Raw genomic sequence first — 25,462 nt, 5'->3', positions numbered from 1 at the left:
GTGGTCTCAACTACACTTGTTTTGTCTACACTTCTGCCTACTTGTGAAATATTAAGTTTAATTATAAGAGACACAAATATTTTGTAGTACTTGGACTTTTGAAAGGTATTTGTTTTAAAAGGTGGTACGAGGAGATGAATATGCTCTTAATGTGTAGGAAAATAGAAATAAATACTGAGTTCCCTAGGTTTCAGAGTGGTAGCTGTGTTAGTCTGTATCAGCAAAAACAATGAGGAGTCCTTGTGGCACTTCAGAGACTAACAAATTTATTTGGGCATAAGCTTTCGTGGGCTAAAACCCCCACCTGATGAAGTGTGTGCCCATGAAAGCTTATGCCCAAATAAATTTGTTAGTCTCTAAAGTGCCACAAGGACTCCTCGTTGTTTTTGAGTTCCCTAGGAATGCCTTCTTTAATGAGTAATTAGGTTTGCTTCATATGTGATTGTGAAGTGTCACGTAGGTAGCCATTCTGAAGGAATGAAACAGGTTAACTTTTTTTAACAAAGCTTCTTGTCTGCACTACTGATAGCAGGTAGCCACTAAATACAAAATAGGTATTCCTCACTACGCAATTTCGGATATGATTACTTAGGGTTGAGGTGCAAATGATAACTCTAAAAGGAGGAGCACAGCCTGTTGTGAAGTCTTTTTAACACAATTGTTGCTTTCTGTGATGAGCTGCTACTAAAACAAATTCTGTATTGCAAAAATAAATTTTCATAAACTGATTCAGTTGTGGGTTTTAATAGCTTGTAGATGGTTACTTTTTCCTGAGGTTCACAGTTCATGTATTGATGTTCCTTTTCAATTAATTTTATTACTGCCTGTATGGGTTCCTGGATTTCTTTTGCTTTAACATCTGCTTGTGAGTAATTATAGTAGATAATCTTTATTATGGAAATAAATAGAAATTACTAAAGACGTTTCAGAAACACTGTAGTCATTACATTTGGACAAAACAAAAGAAAGGAGGAATGGAAATTTAAAACCATACTGTCTACCTTTTGAAACTATGGCAGCTAAAAATGGACAAACTGGTTCTGCTTTCTTTTGTGTTGTAGCTATTGAAAAAAATAGGTCAGCAAATCCTGCTTTACTTTGGTTCTTGTTTTCATCTTTCAAAGATGAGATTTCACAGATTAGCTTTTAGAACACAAACAGAATAGTTTTGGGTGAGTGGGAACAAATTCTCAGCGGGTAAAGGCCCAGACCCAGATGAAACAATGTGTGCACAGAAGTACATGTGTGATTACCCAGGCAGTTACTGTGAGTATGCACACAAACCGTTCAGTGACTTCAAAACAAAGAACCAAACTGAAGCCTTTTCAGGCTCCCATTCTGAAGAGAGTTAGTTTGGCCAGTACCTGTCCTGTGTGTATAGCTCAGGTAGGGAGCTCTTAGCCCTCCCCTTGTCTGCAGAGAACTGCCTCAGGGAGGGAGAGAAGAAATACCACCTCATGCCCAGCTCCTCTCAGAAGGGGCGGATGGGATTCTTGACCCACCTGCACGTTGTGCTTCATCGCCAGGGGAGCAGAGGTAATGTGGTGGTGCCCCTGACCACCAGGTCTCTTCACTATCCTTTATTATGGAGTTGGAGGTAGCACCTGGAAAATGCCACATGCTCTACAGACACAAGGAAGGAAGTCAGAGACCCTGTCCCTAAGAGCATTCTGCTCTTGCCTGATCTTACTCTGATTTTCCACCCCACCAACCCTCGCTCTCTGTCTTGCCTTGCCCTGCATGTTTTGTTTTGGGAGAAGCTTGTGAGGATCCTCATTGCTGCCACAATCCAAGAGTAGGCTCTTCTGGGGTAGGCAGCCACCCATCTCCTGGTGTGACAGCACCTTAAATACTCCTTCCATTCCTGCTGTTCCTTTTTGGGCACTATGTGAAGGCAGAGATTCTGGAGTTTTCCCTTAGCACAGTGCCGTGTGGAGTGTATATGTATATAGTGCTTAAAGTGACAGTGCAGGGAGACTGGGAAGAAGGTTTTCAATGGGCCTTCTGTTGCTGGATTTGGGGGGAAGGGTGTGTGTGTGGGGGAATGGTGGGCCTCCCACTCACTCCCAAACAAGATGTGAGTGAGAAGTGGGTAGCTTGCCTGCCCCCAGAAGATAATGGAGGCTGGTGAGAGTAGACCACCAGCCACTGCTTTTGACCTCAGATATGTCCGATAAGGTGGGGAGCCCAAGCCCTTTTGGGGTCTGGAAGGCATCTAGGGAGCAGAAAAGGATGAAGGGGAAATTGGTGGATGGACATCCTCACCTGTCCCCTTGTGGAAATAGCTAGGGGACTTGGATGGAGCCTATTCAATTATTGTTTTAGAATACTGGCTTGCACAAAATGTGAACTCATCTTTGTTAGTTTCAAAACAATATCATGAGAGGCTGCTTGAGAAACCTCAAATCCCAGGGAGTTCACCCTTGACGTTGTGTGAGGGAGGTAATAATTCCAGGGTCAAAGGAAACTAGAGATAGCTCAGGATGGCTGACCAGACACACAAATTGATATTTTAAGGCACTGAATATAATTCTAATCTCATTGATTTCAGTAAGGCCAGGATTACATCCACTTTGTATAGACTGCTTCATTTATGCCGGCCATATTATATACACGCAAGGCAGTGCATTTCATAGTTGGAGGTGGCTGAACCCACCCCCCGTCCCCCCAAACGTTTTCTTGCTAGAAATGAATAAGGGGGCAGAGAGGGTCAAGAGCCACATGAGTCCTTTCAAGGTTAGTCACGCTAGCTGGGAAGAATGTTTGGTGTGCAAAATTTGGTGCAACAAATTGATCAGCACACATCTGAATCTATCTGAAACGCTGTATGGATCCACTTAATGAAATATTAGACTGTCTTGGAAAATAAGGCTTCAGGGGGGAAGAAGCACTCTGTTCAGTAGCTCAGCAATATTATGAAAGGTGGCTGCTACCTGCAATATAAGTATCGTTCAGTAATAAATTGTTAGCTAACACGGCTGTTACTCTGAAAATTGTTAGCTGTTAATTGGTTATATACTGAGCATTTTGTTCACTTTTGATTTTCACAAGGCTGAAGAGAGACAAGGGGTAAGAATTCTTGCTGCTTTGGAGGAACATCAGTTAAACTCCTGAATCATGTTATCACACCATAAATTGTCTCAGCCAAACTTTCTGCTTTTGCATTGATAAACGAATTGATCTGCATGGTATGTGTTCCATACCAATTTTCCCTGTGAAGTGGCTCACATTTTCCTATATTTCTTGCAGCTCATTTAAGATGAGTAAAGAGGCCTCTTTTCATTTCAGAAAATGACTTGCTGAGTATTGTCCTCAATTTCACGTTTCTGTTGGTCTGTCCATAACTTTTGCTACCCATGCTCTGCAGTGTAGTCAGTCTATTCTGTGACTGGTGAGTCCAGGCCCAGTCTTAAGAAAAATTTTGTGGTGACATGAAGCACTATAGATGGTTTTAATAAGTCTGAGAACAAATGGGATTGAATCTGTACCCAGCAGCCTGATTATAGTTTTACCTTTCCATTTGTTGCAACAGACCCCTCCGTCTTTGTAACGTGGAGACGCTCCAGAGTTTCAGCGTTGGCTATTCGGACTTTGCCTACGCTAGAAGTGTTACAGTGGCGCAGCTATAGTGCATCTGGTGAAGACGCTCTATGCTGATGGGAGAGCGGGATAATTACTCCACCTGTCCAAGTGATGTTGGTGGGAAAGCGTCTCCCACCGATGTAGCGCTGGTGTGGACAGTTCTTAGGTTGCTGCCACTTGCCTTGCTCATGGAGGTGGCTTTTCCCACCCTGAATGACGTAAGTTAGATCAACGTGATAGTGTAGACCTGCCCTGTGAGTGAAAATGTAGGCCAGTCAGGAATAATCAAACCTCCATACTGAGTGAGATACAAAGATTGCAGATTACCGAGACTGATGTTTTAAAATATGAAAAGAGACTAAAAGAATTTCCTTTTAAGAACTTAGGTGAGCATCCTACAAATGGAACCTTAAAAAAATCAGGAGAACTACACACACACAAGGTTCCTCCTGCATGTGTTTACTGTGGCTCTATTTAGTGTACTTGTTGCTGTGTCAATCCCAGGATATTAGAGAGACAAGGTGGGTGAGGTGACCTCTTTTATTGGACACACTTCTGTTGGTGAGAGAGACAAGCTTTTGAGCCGCACAGAACCCTTAGACTATGTGCTGCCTACTTACGCTAAACAATCGTTCTATTTTGCATGTTGGCTGTGACTCCCGGAGTACCTTTCCCAGACTCAAAGAAGAGTTCTGTATGGCTCGAAAACTTGTCTCTCTCACCATCAGAAGTTGGTCTAATAAAAGATATAACCTCATCTCCCTTGACTCTGTAGTATGGCTCTAGTTGAAGCAAACTGGTTTCCATTAAAAATTTAGTCTGATGCTACTTGTATTGGTTCCCATTGTAGACTCGGAGCCGCCAATGTGATGTGGCCGTGAAAAAAGCGAATACGGTCTTGGGATTCATCAGGCGAGGTATTTCCAGTAGAGCTAAGGAGGTGTTAGTACCGTTGTACAAGGCACCGGTGAGACCTCATCTGGAATACTGTGTGCAATTCTAGTCTCCCATGTTTAAGAAGGATGAATTCAAACTAGAACAGGTACAGAGAAGGGCTACTAGGATGATCTGAGGAATGGAATACCTGTCTTATGAAAGGAGACTCAAAGAGCTTGGCTTGTTTAGCCTAACCAAAAGAAGGCTGAGGGGAGACATGATTGCTCTCTATGAATATACCAGAGGGATAAATACCAGGGAGGGAGGGGAATTATTTACGCTCAGTACCAATGTAGACACAAGAACAAATGGAAGTTCCATCAGGAAGTTTAGACTTGAAATTAGACGAAGGTTTCTCACCATCAGAGGAGTGAAGTTCTGGAACAGCCTTCCAAGGGGAACAGTGGGGGCAAAAGACATATCTGGCTTCAAGACTAAGCTTGATAAATTTATGGAGGGGTGGTATGATGGGATAGCCTAATTTTGACAATTAATTGATCTTTGACTATGAGTGGTAAATAGGCCCAATGGCCTGTGATGGGATGTTAGATGGGGTGGGATCTGAGTTACTACAGAGAATTCTTTCCTGGGTGTCTGGCTGGTGAGTCTTGCCCACATGCTCAGAGTTTAGCTGATCACCATATTTGGGGTTGGGAAGGAATTTTTCTCCAGGGCAGATTGGCAGAGGCCCTGGGTTTTTTTCACCTTCCTCTGCAGCGTGGGGCACTAGTCACTTGCTGGAGGATTCTCTGCACCTTGAAGTCTTTAAACCACTATTTAAGGACTTCAGTAGCTCAGACATAGGTTACGGGTTTGTTACAGGAGTGGGTGGGTGAGATTCTGTGGCCTGCATTGTGCAGGAGGTCAGACTAGATGCTCATAATGGTCCCTTCTGACCTTAAAGTCTATGATTCTATTAATCCTTCCCCCACTAACTTAGGGAGCAGGTTCTATGGATGTAGCAAGCTTTACTCTTCTGTTCTGGATTGGAAAGAATCTTGTAGCCTTGTAAAGGGAGTCTTTCTTTTCCTTTCATTATCTGTGCATCCATTATGTGCTATAATCTCAGTGGCCTAGTTTCTTTACTTGGCCTAAATTATCACCACACTAACTGGTGTATACAGCTGACTATAGAGCACACACAGGTCTTGGCCAAGTCGCTGTCACTGGTACTGTAAAGACTCTCTTGCACTGTTCTGTGGTGTGACTCCTAACCCTCCCTACTGTTTTGTTTTTTTTATACATATGTATTAACCTAGAGGTTAGTAACAAATTATTCCTGCTCCAGTCCAACCCATTTAAATACAGCTTTTCTATCAGCTGCTACTCTTGTGATGGAGGAATGGGACACGCTCAGCAACGTGGCTTCTTCTCAGTGGCCTGGTGGTCAGGATTTGGCACGTCAGCTGCAGTGGAGCTTGGGTTTGATTTACCATCAAACAGCCAGTGGTGCTGCTGGGAGGTTGGTTATTTGTGAATATTTTACTGTGACACAGGTCCCAGGTTCAAGTCTGCAGAACCATGGCTGGAAAAACGAAAGTTTGTAACATGAGCTCTCAAATTGATGCTGATATACAAACATCCTTGGATGTATAAACAAGGGTGTAGTGAGTGGGTGTGGGGAGGTGATTTTACCTTTTCGTGTGCCATTGGTGAGACCAATAAAGGAATACTGCATGCACAGTTTTTAAAAAGGTGTTGAAAAACTGGAGAGGATAAAGAAAAGAGCCTCAAAAATGATTCAAGGACTGGAGAAAATGCCTTACGGTGTGGGGCTTAAAGAGTTCAAACAGTTTAGGTTATCAAACAGCAGATCGAGAGGTGACTTGATGACCGTGTATAAGAACTTTCACAGGGAGAAAATTCCGGGTACTATATGGCTCTTTAAACTAGTGGAGAAAGACCGAACAAGAATGACTAGCTGGAAGCTGAAGCCAGGGAAATAAGTAAGGCACAGATTTTTAATAGTGAAGGTGTTGAACCATTGGAACAAACTATCCAGGGAAGTGTTGGATAATTGACCTGGATGCTTTCAAATAGAGACCGGATGCATTTCTAGAAGTTATACTTTAGCCAAACCCTAGTTATTGGGCTCAATAGAGTGGTAATGGGGTGAGATTTAATGACCTGTGATATACAGGAGGTCAGACGAGATGATCTTATGGTCCCTTCTGTCCTTTAAAGTCTATGAAACTATAGGTGTAATTTACTAGACAACTGTGTGTGTATATGTGCATATGTGATAGGAGGATGCGCAAAGGAGGCAATTAGGCCTTTGATCAGCAAAGCACTTAAGCATCTGCTTAATTTCAAGCTTATGCTGAAGTCCCATTGAGTGGGAAAAGCTGTTTGTTTGTTTGTTATTTCCTGGTTCAGTAAGTTCGAGAAAAGAATCATAAACTGAAAATATAGGAGGACTGATGAATTGCCCAGCAAAGAAACATAACCAGAACTTTGAAAATGTGGAGCATCCAGGTGGATTTTTTTAATACTTTCCATTGGGCTTTAAGAGGGATTATTGTAAGTAGCCATGACATGATATATAGGTAATTTCCTAGTGTCAGGGCTGAAATTGGGATGAATAATGCTAGGTCAACAACTCATTACTTTTAATTTTGTTGAGTGGAATCTAGTGTTTACTGTAATTATCTGCGCAAATTCCATATTTCTGAATGGGAGAAACCTCCCTCAAAATTTAGTGTGAAATACAAACCACTCTAACTAGAGTGGTACCTATAAAGGATTATGTATGAGTCATTACAGCAGAGTTTGTGTTGTATTTCCTCAGACACTAGAGTAATTACTGAAATTATTGTACAATAAACCTGTTTATTTTGATAGTGCTTTACAGCCTCATTCCACAATCTGGCTGTTCAGTAAAACTAATTTATCACTGTCATAAATATAAAGGGAAGGGTAAACCCCTTTGAAATCCCTCCTGGCCAGGGGAAAGCTCCTCTCACCTGTAAAGGGTTAAGAAGCTAAAGGTAACCTCGCTGGCACCTGACCAAAATGACCAATGAGGAGACAAGATACTTTCAAAAGCTGGGAGGAGGGAGAGGAACAAAGGGTCTGGGTCTCTCTGTATGCTGCTCTTGCCAGGGACAGAACAGGAATGGAGTCTTAGAACTTTTAGTAAGTAATCTAGCTAGGTATGTGTTAGATTATGATTTCTTTAAATGGCTGAGAAAAGAATTGTGCTGAATAGAATAACTATTTCTGTCTGTATATCTTTTTTGTAACTTAAGGTTTTGCCTAGAAGGGTTCTCTATGTTTTTGAATCTAATTACCCTGTAAGATATCTACCATCCTGATTTTACAGGGGGGATTTCTTTATTTCTATTTACTGCTATTTTTTATTAAAAGTCTTCTTGTAAAAAACTGAATGCTTTTTCATTGTTCTCAGATCCAAGGGTTTGGGTCTGTGGTCACCTATGCAAATTGGTGAGGCTTTTTATCCAACATTTCCCAGGAGAGGGGGGGGTGCAAGTGTTGGGAGGATTGTTCATTGTTCTTAAGATCCAAGGGTCTGGGTCTGTAGTCACCTAGGCAAATTGGTGAGGCTTTTTACCAAACCTTGTCCAGGAAGTGGGGTGCAAGGTTTTGGGAAGTATTTTGGGGGGAAAGACGCGTCCAAACAGCTCTTCCCCAGTAACCAGTATTAGTTTGGTGGTGGTAGCGGCCATTCCAAGGATAACGGGTGTAATATTTTGTACCTTGGGGAAGTTTGACCTAAGCTGGTAAAGATAAGCTTAGGAGGTTTTTCATGCAGGTCCCCACATCTGTACCCTAGAGTTCAGAGTGGGGGAGGAACCTTGACAATCACCTGTACCTGTAGCGAGTGTGTATTAATAATGTTATTCATTCCATGCCAGCTATAGTGTTCTGAATCATCAAACTTATACTGGAAATTTTAACAGATCTCTGTTTGTAGAAAAGTTGACATAAGCTGCTTACCATTAGCAGAGAGAGAGAGAAAAATGTAAAAATGATAGAACTTTTTCACAGTGTGTACAATCTCTGTCACGTTTGCTGTTACAGAGCACATTTTATCAAAGCATGTAACCTAACAGAATTTTTTTTAAAAAGGGGGTAGGGTGGGGTTTCGATGCACATGAATAAAAATAGTATCTGCTGTATGCTAGCAGGCATTAAAAACAACCAGGGCTATCTGTACTCAAGCTTCAGATCATAAACTGATCACTAGCAGTTCAGAACACATTGTGTGGGAAATTTCTGTCAGTTCCATTATAGGAATTGTCACCTTCACTGAGAAATACAGTATAAGCTATAGTTGGAGAAGGCATATTGGAGTAATTGTATATTGCATCTCTTCTAACAATTGCGAGACTCACAAATGCACTTATCTACTCTCTTGTGTTGAGAAAAATCTGTTACCATATTTCAAAATATTTGGCCTGATAAATTGTCGTTCTTTGACAATACCAAAGGAGGGCAGGGGCAAGGCACAAGACTCAGGGCTGAATTACCCATTATCAGTTTATTCTCAAAACCAGTTGTGCTGTCATTATTTATTTGGTAGCTCAAGAAAAAGTAGATGTGCATTTACAGATTTATATTTATAGATTACGACTGTGAGAGAGTGAAATGTGGCATCGTGTGCATATATAAAAAAATCACTTCCCTGCCCCCCTTCAGTTTGATTTTGAAAGATGCCTTCAAAACTACATCCACAGAATTTGCAAATGGACCAATGTGTATATGCAAATAGGTATCTGTGAGCTTACTAATTTAGAGGCTTTTTAAAACTTGTCCCTTATAGTAAACCAGGTTTTGACAATTACAGTTAATAAATGTAATTTGTTTTTTCGTAAAATGACTTCCTTTCATTTGCAAAGTGTGTGTATAAATGTTGTTGTTTTATGATGTTTGATAGGAATCACTTTTTTTATTATTCACAACCATTCACAATCCAATATATTCTGTTCTTCTACCTTGTCCTCTTGTTTTGTAAGTAATGCAGATTTACAGAACATTGTGGGCAAGTGCTCAACGTGTTTGCCAATGGGAGTTTCATACTTGCTACAGTTGCAGGATTGAGCCTTCTGCTTTCACCTGAGGCTAATGTCTGGAAAATTCACTTGTTAATGGGGAACGTTCTAGAATTTCGTTATATTGGTGTAGTCTAAATCTTTTGGTATGGTTTAAAAATAGAAAAAAGCCCCAGCACCATCTCCAGTTGTAATGTGTCCACTGGGTCTGCGTGTGGTTAAACAGTTTGTCACTTGAAAGTAACTGAGTTAAGTTGGCTTTTCAGCAAGTTTTCTTGCATCAGGCCATACCTTTTGGGAGAAAAGCCAAGATTAGAACACCAGGGTGATGGTAATCTAACAGTAAGAAAGCTGTAATTATTTTATCAAGTCCTAATAAAACATTTTTTGAAATCCTGTTTCTCACACTTCACTGGCTCTTTTTAAAAAAGTCTTCCCTGTCATAGAATGAACTATATTCAAGCAGCTATTTGAAAATCATCAGTCATTACTAGTTAACAGTGTAACTTATCCCTTAATGTTCATTGTTACCTTAACATGGCTGTTGCCATAGAAATAGTATAAATTAGATGTGAAAGACCTTTTTTTTGGTTTCTGTTTTTAAACAAATCTGTGCTTTAAATATTAGTGTAGTAGGTTTTGGTTTTGACAGCTATACTTTGTTCCTATTTTATTTTTTGTTTCATATTTTTAAGGAGGTAAATTTAATTTAAAGAAAATTTAAGTTAGGGTTTTTTTATTAGGTTGCAAAAATCAATGGGTTACCAACAAGATAGTGTGAATAAAAGTGAAATTGTCTGTACGTGTTGGGCCATATCATACTGTCAGTTTTAGGCAGAAATTTCCATTGATTCAGGGAGCTCTCCTTAAAAACTGATAATCTAGTATGTCCTGTAGCTTTTAACAAGAAGAAACAAAGCTGCTTCAGTCTGAGTAAACTATTACATATTTAAGGTTCCAGGGAATTTTTCCTGAATAGGAATGCAGGATTGGGTCCTTCAATTAGCAAGAACTGAAATCAGTTCTTAGCACTGATCAGGAATATTTTAAAGTACTGATTTCAAATGACCACCACTCTTATATTGAGTAGTTGCTTCCTCTACGAGCTGTTAAATCTATTCTAATGGGACTGCGAGAGGAGTAAGATATCACTTGTAAGCGTGGCAAAATCCAGCCCAAAGGGACTGTGCGTTTTACTTATTTGTGCTCTTTCTGCTATTTAAGTGAAGGTACTGTGATTTATGCACACATCTTTAAATCCATGTTATGCAGACTTGTAAAATGGGGAAACTCTCTGCAAAGAAATCATGGTAGTGTTTTGGAAAGTAAGTAATCTGATCCTTGGAAAGACCCATTTTGTTAGTTTTGTGTGGGAAGAAATAATTTGGGGTACAGAGGCGAATTTCAGACATTGTTTTGGCTTTAAACAGCCAGTTTTTAAACATGAATAGATTATGTTCCTCATTTTTTAGTATGACCAATACATGATTCTGTTATATAGTTAATATCCTTTTGTAACTGAATATCAAAGTCAAATATATTAGCCTATCAAATATTAAATATGCAAGAGTAGTATTCTACTGCACTGTTCAATTTATTCTGCCTATTTCAATCTCAGAAGAATTCTGCATGTCTGTATGTGCAGTCAGTTTCAAAATTAAGCTTTTATTAGAGGTGGGCGGGGCGGGGGGAGCAAACTTCTACATAGCGTTGGTCACTTCTCTTGCCATTTTTGATTGCTTGGACCATCTTCCCCTACCATTCGCAATTGCATAATGTGCCTGTGGAATCTGCAGCAATTGCTCATGTGGGAATGTAACATTAGAAAAGTATTAAATATATTTTTAGCTTCTTTTAAGTGTTTCAATGGCTAGAAAAAGGTGAGCCAGCACCATATGTCCAGCTTTAGCAAGTGCTCCATGGATCGTTTGAGACCCACTGCTTTAGAGTTTGTATGTTATGTTAAATAGAAAGTAATAAATGTTGCAGGACTGTTATGCCTAATTCTCATGGCCAAGGAATATTTTTTATCCCCTTGTTAAAGGTCATTTACAGTGAGGCTTTCTCAGAAAAAAAATCCATCCACTTAACTGAAGCCTTATTTTTAATCATGCTTTCTCTCCACAGAGTTTATCCCATGAAAAAGCACCCGAAGGGAATTGCTGACAGCTTGTGGAAGGGAGTTACAGTGATTGTAGCAAAATAAAACCTCGACAGCAGCAGCACAAGTATCAATCTAGCTAGAAAAACTTGCATGGAGCTGTTGAAGAGTAGGATGTGGCTCTGCAGAGGAGGACTCTTCCCTTTTGTTTATATTGAGATCTGAACTTTATGCTCATGAGGAGACGCGCAAGTGCAGAATGTGAGTCACTCAGTGTGGTCAAGCAAGTCAGAACCAAGGGCTACCTTAGAATACAGAAGTGCTCTTGAAAGAAGGATAGATCTATCTTTGCTTTGTTGTCATCACTGGGAACTGAGAGAGAAGTCAAAGCCAAACTGGAATAAAATGCCAGCTAAGGGCAAATACTACTTTAATGAAAATGAAGACTGCAAGATAACAGATCCACTTTATGAGAAGTATCGCTACACGAGCCAGCAGCATCCGATTCTTCTCCTGCTGCTCTTCATTGCAATTACTTTCTGTATTACGCTAATTATAATATTCTTTGTCATTCATGTGAGTATAACCAGGGTTCTTAGTTTGTACTGTACATTGTGTGAGGTCAGAAGGAACTTGTATCAAACTTCACAGAAACTCACTGGGCACATGTTTCATTGGGCTAGAATAGTGTAACCCTTACTTCAGGTTAGTGGTAGCTGTGTCCATGGGAGTACCAGCATTTTGTGTGTGTGTAAATTCTAACTTCAGATTCAAGAATATGAATGTTTTTAAAAGTACAGCAAACTAAAATGTGAAATAACAGATGGGTTCCCTGGTTATGATTTCTAGTGATTGATTTTGTAGGTGGCAGTTTTTAGAGTTTAATTGTTTGGAAAAAAACTATTATGGAAATTCTTTTGGGATGGAAACAGTAAAATTGTTAAGTTAGCTGGGAGTGAGATCACTTTGCTATGTGATAGATCCAAGTTTATGGAATTACTGCTTGTGGGGGGTTAGGAAAAATACATTGTGCCAAAATCTATATGTGAACAGGCTACCAGAATCATTTGCTGGCTAATTAACTAAATAGATGTAGGGTTTGGAAAGAGTGTCTGCTTTTCTTAAATAGAACCAAAGAGTCAAATTCACAGGTAGTAAAAAGGAAAAGATGGGTGATAAAAGGGCTGGTAAATCTCCCTGTCACTTTTTAACACTCCTCTTCAAGTGCAGGTTGAATCAGGTCTTCAGAACTGAGGACCTAGACAGCGTACCCATGATTTGTTGTTCTTCTAGAGGGAAGTTTGTTGAATTTTTCCAATCATACTCTCCCTCCCTTCTTGTTCTTACAAATAACAGTAGTAATGACTTAACAATTTTCTTTAATTTTAACATAATTTAATAGAAAAACTATGCTCTGTAAGTATTAGATATTAATAAAAAATGTTGGTGTAATGGATGGCATTCCCCAATATTAGCAGGTGAAAGTACAGAAATAAATTGGGGTGTTTTTTCCTTTAGTTTTAATAGGGATTTTTCTGTTCCTAGGATTTGAAAACCTGCATGGTCCCACATATAACATGACAGAAAGGACATCTGCATAAACATTGCTGTAGGAATAGCTTTTCATCTCTAATGTAATATGGTGACATCATAGTGGCATGGGTGACATTAGACACACAATTCGGTTTTGCACTTATTAAAAGGAAAGTACAGTACTAATATAACACTTTTGTTCTGCTTTTAGCAGGGCCCACGTCATCATCTTGCTTTCATTATTACAGTATGTACTGCTCTTGTAATATTTGCAGTCATGTACTTGCTTGTATGCATTGAATCCTTATTTCGGAGATGGCTGAAATTATTTGGGATTTTGATTTGGATCTGCTTCCTGACCATAGGATATGTGTCAGTTTTTGGAAGGGGAGATAGCTCTTCAGTCTATGCATGGGAACAGGTATGTACTTCCAGTTTGATGCACTTACATTTAGAAGTGGTAATCAGTATATATTTGTTCTTAAAATTGCAATTCTATAATATTTATTCAATTCGTTTTAAGTTTACTTCTTCCCCAAACCAGTTATATTGGATTACAGGATAACACTTTTTGTTAAAGTCTGATGCTAAAGTCTTTTTGCTAAAGTCCCTGATCCTGCAAAGACTTATGTGTATTCACATTGGCTTCACTGGGACTACTTCACACAGTGTGTGTAAAATTAAGCATATGCTGAAGTCTTTGTAAGCTCTTGGCCTTATGCTTTTAATTTAAATTACCCAAATAAAAATGTTTTACTTGTCATGAATGTACCTTAAAAGTAAATTATTTCTTCCATAATTCTCAGTGTTTTGATTCTCAGGGTGCTGATTGGGGTCCTGACTACAAAGTGGTGTTCAAGTAATTTAAAAAAAAACAACCCCTTTCTAGCTGGGTGTGCTGAATGAAAGTGTTTTAAAATCCAGTAGAGAGGGTGAAGTGAACAATAAGAACTAATGACCCATCCGGGCATTGCGGGGTGCGGCTGGAGTTGATGACTTGGTGTCTGCGACCAGAAAACTGACAATTTTATGAAGCCAAAAAGTCATAACCTGTAGGAAACTCCTCCTAAGCTCTGATAACATAAGCAGAGCAGGTTTTTTTTTTTTAAGAAATGAAAAATGACTTTTTATCTAATGATACTGACCCTTCCCACCTGCCCGTCCTTTTCTGAATAGTAGAAATGATCTACTAGACCATCAGAATGTGATTTCCATTATGACTGATGTCCAGCCCAATGATATGTTGACTGCAGACTTCAGCTACTGCAGCTGTACAAGAGTTAAAGGTAGCAGCATGTATACCAGGGGTGGGCAAACTTTTTGGCCTGAGGGCCATGTCGGGGTTGCAAAACTTTACGGAAGGTCGGGTAGGGAAGGCTGTGCCCCCCAAACAGCCTGGACCCCACCCCCTATCCGCCCCCTCCCACTTCCCGCCTCCTGACTGCCCCCCTCAGGACCCCCGACCCATCCAACCCCCCACGCTCCCACTCCTTGTCTCCTGACCGCCCCCTCCCGGGACCCTACCCCCTATCCAATCCCCCTGCTCCCAGTCCCCTGACTGCCCTGACCCCTATCCAGGACCGGCGAGCTAGAGCTCTGGCGGTGTGGCGAGGTGTGGTGATGCTGTGGTGGAGGGGGGAACAGCAGGGGAGGGGCCAGGGGTAGCCTCCCCAGCTGGGAGCTCGGGGCCGGGCAGGACAGTCCGGCGGGCTGGATGTGGCCTGCGGGCCGTAGTTTGCCCACCTCTGATGTATACTATAAAGCCGTAGATCCTCAGGTTTATTGCTTAAATTGCCTCTGGTGAGACTTGGCCTTCAAAATCATTCTACTTAGTAGTGAAATTTTAATACAAAATTTGTGGGGGGAGGGGCAATCTCATCTTAGACATGGGGGAAATTATTTTAATTGTTCAGGGTTGTTGGGTTTTTTTGCTCCTGTAACTAAAAAAGGGTCTGGCTTTGCTTCTTTAAATGCTGCAAGACATAATGTGGGTTGATATCTTTGACTTTTTTTTTTTCTTTTTTCAATGTGAAGACCATATTATAAGAGGTCAGCTGGAACAGGAATTTTCTGCCTTTCACCTTCCGATGTGACTTTAAGTAGTATCTTTGGTCACAAGTGAAGCTTGTGTGTTTCCTTATCTGGTCTTCGTTTGTCCATGTTACAAAACCATCATATGGTATTTAGAATTTGCCATGAGTGAGAATCTCCCCAAAGGAGGCTGATGTCTGGAAACCACAGGAAGCTGGGGTTGAAGTGAAGCAGGAGAGCTGAGTGGGTAGTCTTGCAGTGTGTCTGTCACAGTACTTGACTCAAGTATTATGAGGCCCCATATATAGGTACCACAGGCTACAACAGAAATCCATAAATATGGATATAATGATAGACTTTAATAGTGCCTTCTGAGCCATTATGCTTTAGCAGGCCAATGGACATTTGTAAACTCTTTAACTGTGCCTTCAAATGTATGTTTATATGCAGTAGTGATTACTCTGTTGTATCAGCTCCATGAAGGATTATTTGATTTTCGGGTCAATAAAATATCAAGCAAATAAACACACGCAAGCTGTTTTGGTATTAACATTATAATAAGAACTTAAAGCACTTGGGAAGTTTGAAATTGAAGGAGGTGGCTCCATCCTTGCTTTGTACTGTTCTTGATATATAATTCAGATGTAAGTTATGTCATATGATGTCTGCAGTATATCTGCAGCTTTACCAAAGGAGAATAAGACAAATTAAGGGTCAAGTGTCCTCTTTAAGCAACTGGTTTGGCTACATTTGTATTATAACTTTATCCAGTTTTCTCAAAGCTTTTATGAACACTACATTCCTTGTGATTTTAACTGTTCCATTGAAATGCCAGTGCTAGAGGATGCAGCCTGAAGAAAAGTCAGAATGCTTATGTTTTCCCCCTTGCTCTGGCACCTAATAACAGATTTGCCCTTTTTCTCTTTAAAGGTGCCATTCTTCCTGTTCATAATCTTCACAGTTTACACCATGTTACCCTTTGGGATGAGAGATGCTGTCATCATCAGCATCCTTTCTGCAGTGTCCCATATTGTAGCCCTAAGCATTACAGTGACACGAAATCCTGACTCAGGCCAACAACCCATTACATTTCAGGTAAGGAAATGCTATTTGTTAGAATATTCAAATGTCATAGGCAGCATTTCCAGTAGAACTGGGCACAAACCGCAAAGTTCAGCTATGGTTGCAAGCTTCTACTTAGTTCAAGGGTTTGGGTCCACCTCGTACACAAGGAAAACTTAACTTCGGTATAGCTACGTGAAAAAATCCACACCCCTCAGAGCCATAGCTATACTGATGTAAGCCCCGGCGTAGACAGCGCTAGGTTGACAGAAGAATTCTTCCATTACCTAGCTATCACCTGTCAGGGCGGTGAATCATCTACGGCACTGGGAGAAGCCCGCCCGTTGACGTAGGTAGTGTCTACACTGAAGTGGTACAGCAGCGGCGCTGTATCATTTTGAATGTAGACATGCCTTCCTTTGCACGCTTCACTAAAAGAAATGGCAAATGATACCCATTGGTAAATACTTACTTTTTATGTACTATGCATATCTATTTTTTCAACACAAATGAGGAGACAGAAAACGAAAAGGATGACCAATTTTAAAAAATAATCTTGGGACAACATTAAGAACAACATTTTAAAAAATAATGAAAGGTATTTCTGTTAGCATTATGATTTCCAGACTATTATGAAACAGCATCATGTTTAAGGTGTCTTTGATCATAGACCCTCGGGAGATAGGAAAAGTACAACTTTACGTGTAGTTTAGTTGCTTTCATTCCATGGTTTTAGAAAGTATGCTGCAGCCTTCAGGGAGGATTTTACATTTGAAAAAAAAATCACTCAAGGTACTTGAGTGTATTTAGTAGCAGATCAAGTCTATCAAATGAAATCCCTTTTTGAATGAATGAAATATTTTTATTAGTGACTGGAACAAATGCACTGGCGTCCCCTAAAACTGAATGCTGTACCTTTTTTGTGATAAAATTGTATCTAGATCAGTGGTTCTCAAACTGTGGGTCAGGACCCCAAAGTGGGTCACAACCCTGTTTTAATGGGGTTGCCGGGGTGGCTTTAGACTTGCTGGGTCGGAAGCTGAAGCCTGAGCCCCACTGCTTAGGGCTGAAGCCCAGGTTACAGGTTACCTGGGACTGAAGCTCTTGGGTGTTGGCTTTGTCCCCCATGCCCGAGGTGGTGGGGCTTGGGCTTTGGCGCTGTTCCCTGGGTGGCAGGCCACTCCTGGGGTCATGTAGTAATTTTTGTTGTCAGAAGGGGGTCGTGGAGCAATGAAGTTTGAGAACCCCCGATCTAGATCACTCTGAAAAAATGTGGAGTTCTAGAATCACTGTATTCATGTCCTCATGTTGCACACTTCTCCAAAAGGAAATAGCAATTTGTTGAATAAACGTGTGACATATATTAGTCACATTGCTTAATATACTACTGGAAGTCACTCTGATACCATGGTGATGAACACAGTATAAGAACAGTAGAATAGAATATTAGCACTCAATACTACATGTGATTGGCTGTATAGTATAGAATACAATAGTATAGTAAGTGGCACCATTTGACTAAAAGACACAAGATAGACCTGTACTAGGCAGAACTGTGATGTCAAAAACTGAAGAAAATTTTGGTAAGTTTCATTCTGCAAATTACTTTTTGTGTTTTTTATAAAGATAACTCGTGAAATTCTAGAATTTCCCGAGATATTTTCCATGAGAGAGCTAACCCATATAACAAATTAATATGAGAAGCAGTATATTAGCAGATGAAATAAGTATGTAGTAGTAAATATAAACAAGATATCAGATTATCCTCAAGTAATCTAATGTAGTTATAACATGGACATCTGTGATTTGCAGCTGTCCTTTTGTAGATCTTCTTTTAAGAACAATCTTTTTGTTTGCAGTCTGCCTTGGCTATGCTTATCAGTTTTTCCCTGTGATCTTATCTCTTACAGCTGCAATATGTTTTCATGCATCCTGTGTTTTGATTATGTTTTAATTTTCACAAACAAACATTGTTATAGTCCCTCCCCCCCACCTCCATTGCTACTTTATGCATATTTTCCTTTTTGCCCCTTTTAATTTAATTTAAACTTGATTAGCACAGTCCAATGCTAGCAGCTTTGTTAGGATTCTAAGCACATCATCCTTGTTTCATTATTGCATTTAAAAATAATTAGATTTTCTATTGCCTCTCACAGCAGGGGGAAACATTAATTATTGGCAGAATGTCCTACTGCTGTAACCTTTTGGCTATTTCATTGTCAGGGGGACATACCATTTGAGTTTAGCACAGTCATCCTCTATTGAAAGATAAATTAAGTCTTTACGGGGCTGCCATTTAGGATATTTTCAGTTACTAAGGGAAGGGATGGTCTGTTCCTTCTAAAGGAAAAGTTTTTTGATTGGTATTTATTGTATTTCCCCCGTCCCCCCCATTCATGAAACACGTGAGCCTGGTGGGGATTTTGCACGAGTGAGGGGGAGTGTAGTTCAGACAAAAAGGCATTTTGGAAATTGACAAGCTCTTTTCGCTTAGAGCCAACAGTCATTTTACATGTCTTAGGGAACTATATGGGAAAACACTTACTACAGTTTCCTTCAATTTATTTGCCTTGTGGATGACGTGTGCTTTAGATATCAGGCTTGTTTACAAGAACATGCGTCACATATTGTTAAACTGAATTGATTATTAAAAATATATTTCTTTCCATTTGTACTTTATACAGTTAAATCACTATGTCAGTAATACTAGTGGCCTTCATTCAAGGACTTGAAGTGAATATAACTAATTTGGGGGCACCCTTATCAAACAGTGAAAACCCCTATTAGTGCACTCCTTCCCGGCCACTTTCTTTCTATTCCAAAGCCAGGAATCTACTGTCCTGTCACAGTTTTGGAACAAAGGTACTGAAATGCAGCCCTGCAGCTGCACATGATCACTCTACTGTAATTAAAGAGAATGTAAAACACAAACCTGAATTTGTTTCAACATACTCAGAAACAAGCCAGCGCTTAGCACCGCTCCTTTCCCTCGCCAGGAGGAGCAGAAATCTTTTATAGTGTATTTTTGATTAAGTGCCAGAATAAAAGTGGGTGTGTGCATGTGTCTGTTTTGGAAAGTGAGGGAAAAGATGTGTGTTCCCTAAACTGCTGGGTTGGTGGGGTGGAAGAGGTAACAATCTGACAGTTCCTAACAGCATATGGTATGTACCAGCCCCACCTTGTCGGTGAGTTTCCACAATCATTTGGCAGGCGCCACCTCCAATCTATCCTTCCACTTTGAAAAAAAGATAAATAGCGAGAATAAGGAGGGCAAGCGCTGTGATTCAGGCTCTCTGAATATTTTATACATGCATGTCATGTCTCAGTAAATGAGGTAACTCATGACAACCTTATTTCCTTCCTGGACAAATGCTTGTGGTAGAGTGAGGTCACTGCTCTTTCTAACATTTGATACTCATTCCATTGTTAGCAGCAGATCTGTTTTCAATACACTAATCACAGTCCAGAGCAGCCCCTGTGTATTAAAAGCTCCCACAGTAATGGAATCAGAGTCTAATCTAAATGACTTCACTAACTGTACTTGGCATATGTTTTCAGAAGTGGTAGTGATTTCAGGTGGCTCAGGCCCTGTCTACACTTGAAATGCTGCAGCATCACTGCAGTGCTTCCTGGAACTCCGTAAATCCAGGCTATTTCAGAGCAAGGATCGAAGGGCATTGGAGAGGCCCAGAACTCAGCCTGCCAGCTGCCTCTTCTCTATTATTTCAAGGGGAGTTTAGTGGCCCTGCAAACTGCAACTGTGGCAATGTTCATAGGGAGAGAGAGGATCTCACCCTTGAATAATTCCCTGGCCAGCATCTGCTGCAAGCCTTGTAGCTTTCCCATGTTGTAGCAAAATAAAATAGACATGATTGATCCTGTGGCTTCTGCCCACACTTTTCTGAATAGCAGCAGTGAAAATTTACCAAACTTTTGTTAATTTCACAACCCTTAAAGGCTAGACAATTTAAAAAAAACAAACCAAGATGCTTGCGCTCTGCAAAAATTATTGGTTTAGCCCTATGCTTCTGTTGCAAGCATGGAGTTTGGGGGGAACGTTTCCCACTTGTCATTGGTTAATGGATTTTTTTCAAGTCCAATCGGTTGGATTGTACCTGTCCAAGAGGCAAGTGTGGTCCAGTTTCAACCTTATAGCTTGCCATCAAGAGGATTTGTCTGTTAGCTCCTATTGTTGGTTCAGTATCCTCCTAGATAGGCCAGTTGCTCTTTGATCTTTAGATGTTACAATTAAAAGTGTAATTGCCTTTTTCTTGAGTCATGATACCTATTAATTCTTCATCAAAATGCATCCTCTTGACATGGTTAATTTTCTTTTATTAGTTATTAAATCATGCCCCTGTCAAACAGGGTCTCTTGACCTTCAGATATTTTGCCAAAATAAACTTACCTATGATTTCCTTTATTTTTTCCTGGTACCTTCTGTTCAGGTAAACACGTAATTTTAAATTACTACTGCTCTGGTATTGCTAAATGAGTTCAGGTAACACCTGTCCCAGAAAGGGCTTGTTCACATGCAAATAAAGTCCATGCTGGGAGACCGTGAAGAGTTCTTAGTTTATAGATTGGAATAGGATACAAAATTAGATAAGTACATATACTGAAAGGATTAAACCTGCTATAAGCTGTCACATGAGCTTTGGTTACTTAGGGCACAGTTACACTAGAGAGTTTACCGATGCAGCTGTGCTGCTGTAAGCTCTCTGATGTAGCTGCTCTAAACTGACAGGAGAGAGCTTTCCCGTCGGCTTAGCTACTCCAGCCCCCACAAGCGCCAGTAGCTGCTGGTGGGAGAAGCTCTCCTGCTGGCATAGTGCTGTCCACACCAGTGCTGATGTCGTCGTAACTTATGTCGCTCAGGGGGGTGATTTATTCTCCCCCCATAGCGACATAAATTATGCTGACATAAGTTGGAGTGTAGACCTAGGTGAAGGCATATTCTCGTATTGTGAGACTGATTCATTTGAGATGAAGAAATCAAGGCACGCATTTTCAGACTTGTACACCTAAGTGTATGACTGGACAGAGAGCCAGTAGCACCTTTGTGCCCTTCCCCCCATATCTCTCCCTCCTAAACACCATGAACAAACATGCTGTGTTGGATCAAAACTTGCCTGCTTCCTGACGTTTGGCTTTATTAACCAGGTAGCTCCGGGGGTTTTGGGGGGTGTTGTGAGGGCTATAGTCACCTCAAAATGTCCCTTAGATCTTCTGTAGCCACCCTGTAGCAGCTGCCGCTCTCCCGCTGCCCATCTCTGAAGGCAGAGCAGAGAGAGGTGGCTGCTGGCCTGGCGCCCAGCTCCAGCAGCAGAGGAGAAGAAAGCCTGGGCGGGAGGCTGGGATGCCTGAAAGCACCCCCGGCCCATGTCTCTGTCCACTGGGCAGGCGGAGGGTCTAGTGTTCCCCACAATGGCCCAGACTGACCTGCTCCAGCTCGGACTCCTGGGCCCTGCCCCCAGCGGTCGCTGCTCCCTGAGGGCTCTGTGGCCCCAGAACTGGGTCCCCCTGCCTGGGTGGCTCTTGCTGGCTGCGAGCAGCCAGTGCCCCACACTGCTCGGCCATGGCCATGGGGTGGGACCACAGAGGGGGCAGAGCCATGGAGAAGGGAGGGGCCTCATGGCAAGGGGGGAGCAGACCACTCAATTTTCTGATCCACCTGAGCGCCACCCCCCCACCGGGAAGTGGCTGACGCCACTCCTGGGGTAACTCAAAATATAAAAACAAACTGTAGCCCAATCCCTGCCCCCAGACTTGGCTGTTGTTCCAAGGGTTCCTTTCAGACCCAGACCCTAGATTCATCTCTCAAAAGGGCGACTTCCACTTCTCATCAATCCACGCTGGAGTTAATGAGCCACGGCTGTTACAAGGAGTCAGCAGCATTAGTCTCTCCTTGTTTGAATGCTTACCAGGGTGCATTCACAGAAGAACGCAGCTAGTCTGAACAGTTTCTGGTGTGTCCATGTCTGATGAACACACACATCAGGATGGTAACTTGCATGTGCATACATGCATGTACTTTTGGCAGAGGTATGTGCCCATGGAGTTTGCTGTGCCTAAAACAGAGTCATAGTTGACAGCCAGAAGGGACCATCAGATCATCTAGTCTGACCTCCTATATATCACAGGTCAAAGCACTACCCAGCACTTGCACGCTAAACCCAGCAACGGAAATGAGACCAAAGTATTACAGCCCGCAGGAGACTAGGCTAGTATGTGCCACAGGGAGAGAATAGGAGTGACTGAGATGTGCTGAGGCCGCTGCAATGTCACGAAAATGATTGAGATACACCCAGATCATGCTGGCAAGTGACCTGCACCCACATACAAAGGGAAGACCAAGACACTGCAAGGTTACTACTGCCCGTCTGATCTCGGGTAAATTCCTTCCCAACCCCACATATGGGGAACAGTTAAACCCTGAGCATGTGAGCAAGAACCTGAGCGTGTGAGCAAGAGCCGGCCATGCAGCCAAGAGAGAGAATGCTTGGTGCCACCTTGGAGCCCGGGCTCATTCTGCCTGATATCCCATCCCCAGTCAGGGCCATTGTTGATGCTTTAGAAGAAAGAGACCACCCTCCCGCCCCCCCACCAAGTGCATTGTGGGTATAGGGAAATCCCTGCCTGATCCTTGCAGTAGTTAGCTGAAAACTTGAAGCATGAGCTTTTAGGAATATAAGATATAAACTGGAAGTGATCCCTAGGGCTGCCTGCCCCCTACTATTCTGAGCAACCTTGTCATACAATTGAACTCATAAATTTGTCCAGCTCTCTTACAACTAATGAAGTTAGCCCCCAAGCTGTTCCAGAACCTCTGACCTCTGATGATTAGAAACCTTCTTCTAATTTCCAGCCTGAATTTGTTCATACTAGTTTGCTTCTCTGCTAACTTTGCCCTTTGGCTTAAATAGCTCTTCACCCTCCCTGGTGTTTACCCCTGTGATGTACTTAGAGAGAGTAATCACATCCCCGTGTCAGCCATCTTTTTGTGAGGTTAAAGAAGATATACTCTTTCAGTCTCCTCTCATAAAATAGGCCCTCCATTCCCCTGACCATCCTAGGAGCTCTTCTCTGCATTTGTCCAGCCTTTTACATGGGTGACCAGAATTGTACACATTCTAGTATTCTAAATGAAGTCTTATCAGTGCCTCGTACAATGGCATTAATACCGCTCTCTCTACTGGAAATGCCTCGCCTGATACATCCTAGGATCAGAGATGCCTTTTTCACAGCTGCATCATATTGGGAACACATGCCCCAGTGGCAGGCACATGTCTGCAAACATGGGCCTTAACTTATGTGACTGAATCCCTCTTGTGTTTTAACGGACTAACATGAATGAGTTAAATAGAAGTACTCATGTTATTGAGTTAGCGTGTATTTAACACACGCAAGTTGGCTAACACAAAGTTTGGTGGTGGTTTGAAAAAGCTTGTGTGAAAGGATGGGAAAAACTTGAGCTTTTTCTTATGTTCTGGACAAAAACATTTTAAGTTTCTTCAGTATAGAATACGAATCAAATTCTTCTGCGGCACTTTTCTTCTCTTGCAGTTACTTGCCAATGCTGTAATTTTTCTTTGTGGTAACCTGATGGGTGCATTTCACAAGCATCGGATGCAAGATGCTTCATGGGATTTGTACAGATACACTTTAAAGTGCATTCAAGTCCGAATGAAACTGAAGATTGAAAAGAGGCAACAAGTGAGTAAAAGCCTCTATGACACGAGTTATGTGTTTTCTTTTGGGTGATGTGTGTCTTTTTTTTCTAAGTTTGTGACTGATGCATACTGAAAGGCGTGGTCCAATCTCTATGAAAACCACCTAATGTCAAAAACAACCATGCCACTGACAATAGAGAGGGGGAAATTAAAGGGAGAAAGCTGCTTTGTGTGTGGTTTGTCTTAGTCCAAAAACGTAGAAAAAATGACAAATCTGTACATACTAGATGTAGTATTTGAAACCAGAAGTTGATTATCAATCATTTACCTATTTTCCTAAAATAATAAAATGTAAAATAATCTCAGACAATTCAGAAGAAAAGTAATTCTTAGTCTTCAGATTTGTATTGAAGAGAAACCTTTTTAATTAAATTCAGCAACGATCCTGCCTTCTTTATGCAGATGTTGGATGTTTGAAATTCTGTAGTCTTATTCTTTCTTGGAAGAGCACTTGAAGATCTTCTTCTTCTTCTGCTAATGCAGAGACGATAGAAATCTATTTTTAAAGTAGCCAACCAAGTAAACAAAAATTTTGCAGTATTATGTAAAATAAATACACTGAAAACATCTTGTGAGTGCCAAATAATTACTTGCTTTGCATTGATAGAAGTGAATAACATTAAACACTATGAAACTTTGACATTCATACTGATGTAAGATGTAATTTTGTATAATTCAGTCGTAAACTAGCATTGATGGCTAGTTACTGTAAAGCTCTAACAGCAGGAGCAACCCCTTATGATAGGCAGAGAATTTTTTTTTCTATCTGGGTTTGGTGTTTTTCTACCTTGATCAGCTGCTCTAAAGGCTCTTTCGTTCCTACCTCTGTGTGCCCATTTTACTTACCCAGACTCAGCTGTTGCAGTCTCCTCTGGCTACTTCACCAAGCAAAGACCATTATTGCCAGACCGTTAGTCTTATACACAGCACGCTTTCTTTTCCCCTCTTGTAGGCTGCTTAACAATGTTTTTGTGTTTGTTGCATATACAGTGAGGCCAATCCTGAAAACATTGATCCAAGGAGGGCTCACTGCTGACTCGTTTTTAACAAACACACCCAAGTGGTTTTTTTTGCAAACAGTGTTTCAGGATAAAATGAGGGTTTCGAAATTGCAGATGGGGAAAGAAGAAGAAAACCTTTTGAAATTTTATAGCAATGGTTGGATTGTTGGGGTGTTTCTTTAAATGTGTGTGGGAACAAATGATCTAGAAACACGGGTTTTCCCCTTGGGGGTTGCAACCGTTATCTTGAGGTCACAACTATCCTGCCTTTCCCATATTGCTAAGTGGAAGGAAAGGTCCCAGTATGGAAAAGGTTGAGAACTGCTGATCTAGAGCAGTGGTCTCCAAACCGGGGTGCGCGGCAGCAGGAGTGCCACTGGACGGCACTCTGCCGTTCTTTTTCTTCGGCGGCAGCTCTGCACGTCCACGGCTGGTGTTCCCCTCTGGCAGCGTGCCTGGGGCAGGTCTTCC

At 41.3% G+C, this 25,462-nt stretch overlaps 1 protein-coding gene across 4 annotated transcripts in view; it reads left to right on the top strand.

Annotated features, from left to right (window-relative positions):
- Nucleotides 1-25,462, top strand: part of ADCY7 (adenylate cyclase 7) — a 121,635-nt gene that overhangs the window by 52,438 nt on the left and 43,735 nt on the right. For 3 of the 4 annotated variants that reach the window (XM_048870749.2, XM_048870747.2, XM_075118368.1), the window contains exons 2-5: nt 11,658-12,207; nt 13,376-13,585; nt 16,126-16,290; nt 23,824-23,973. In XM_048870749.2, the coding sequence (XP_048726706.2) occupies nt 12,037-12,207; nt 13,376-13,585; nt 16,126-16,290; nt 23,824-23,973 (696 nt within the window). In that variant the 5' untranslated portion in view covers nt 11,658-12,036. The remainder of the gene's footprint in view (nt 1-11,657; nt 12,208-13,375; nt 13,586-16,125; nt 16,291-23,823; nt 23,974-25,462) is intronic. The other variant, XM_048870748.2, reaches the window with a different exon arrangement.

The sequence above is a fragment of the Caretta caretta genome, chromosome 12 (assembly GCF_965140235.1).
Source record: "Caretta caretta isolate rCarCar2 chromosome 12, rCarCar1.hap1, whole genome shotgun sequence".
Taxonomy (NCBI): Eukaryota; Metazoa; Chordata; order Testudines; family Cheloniidae; genus Caretta; species Caretta caretta.
The sequence above is the reverse complement of the archived record's forward strand: the minus strand, read 5'-3'. Positions and strand labels throughout refer to the sequence as shown.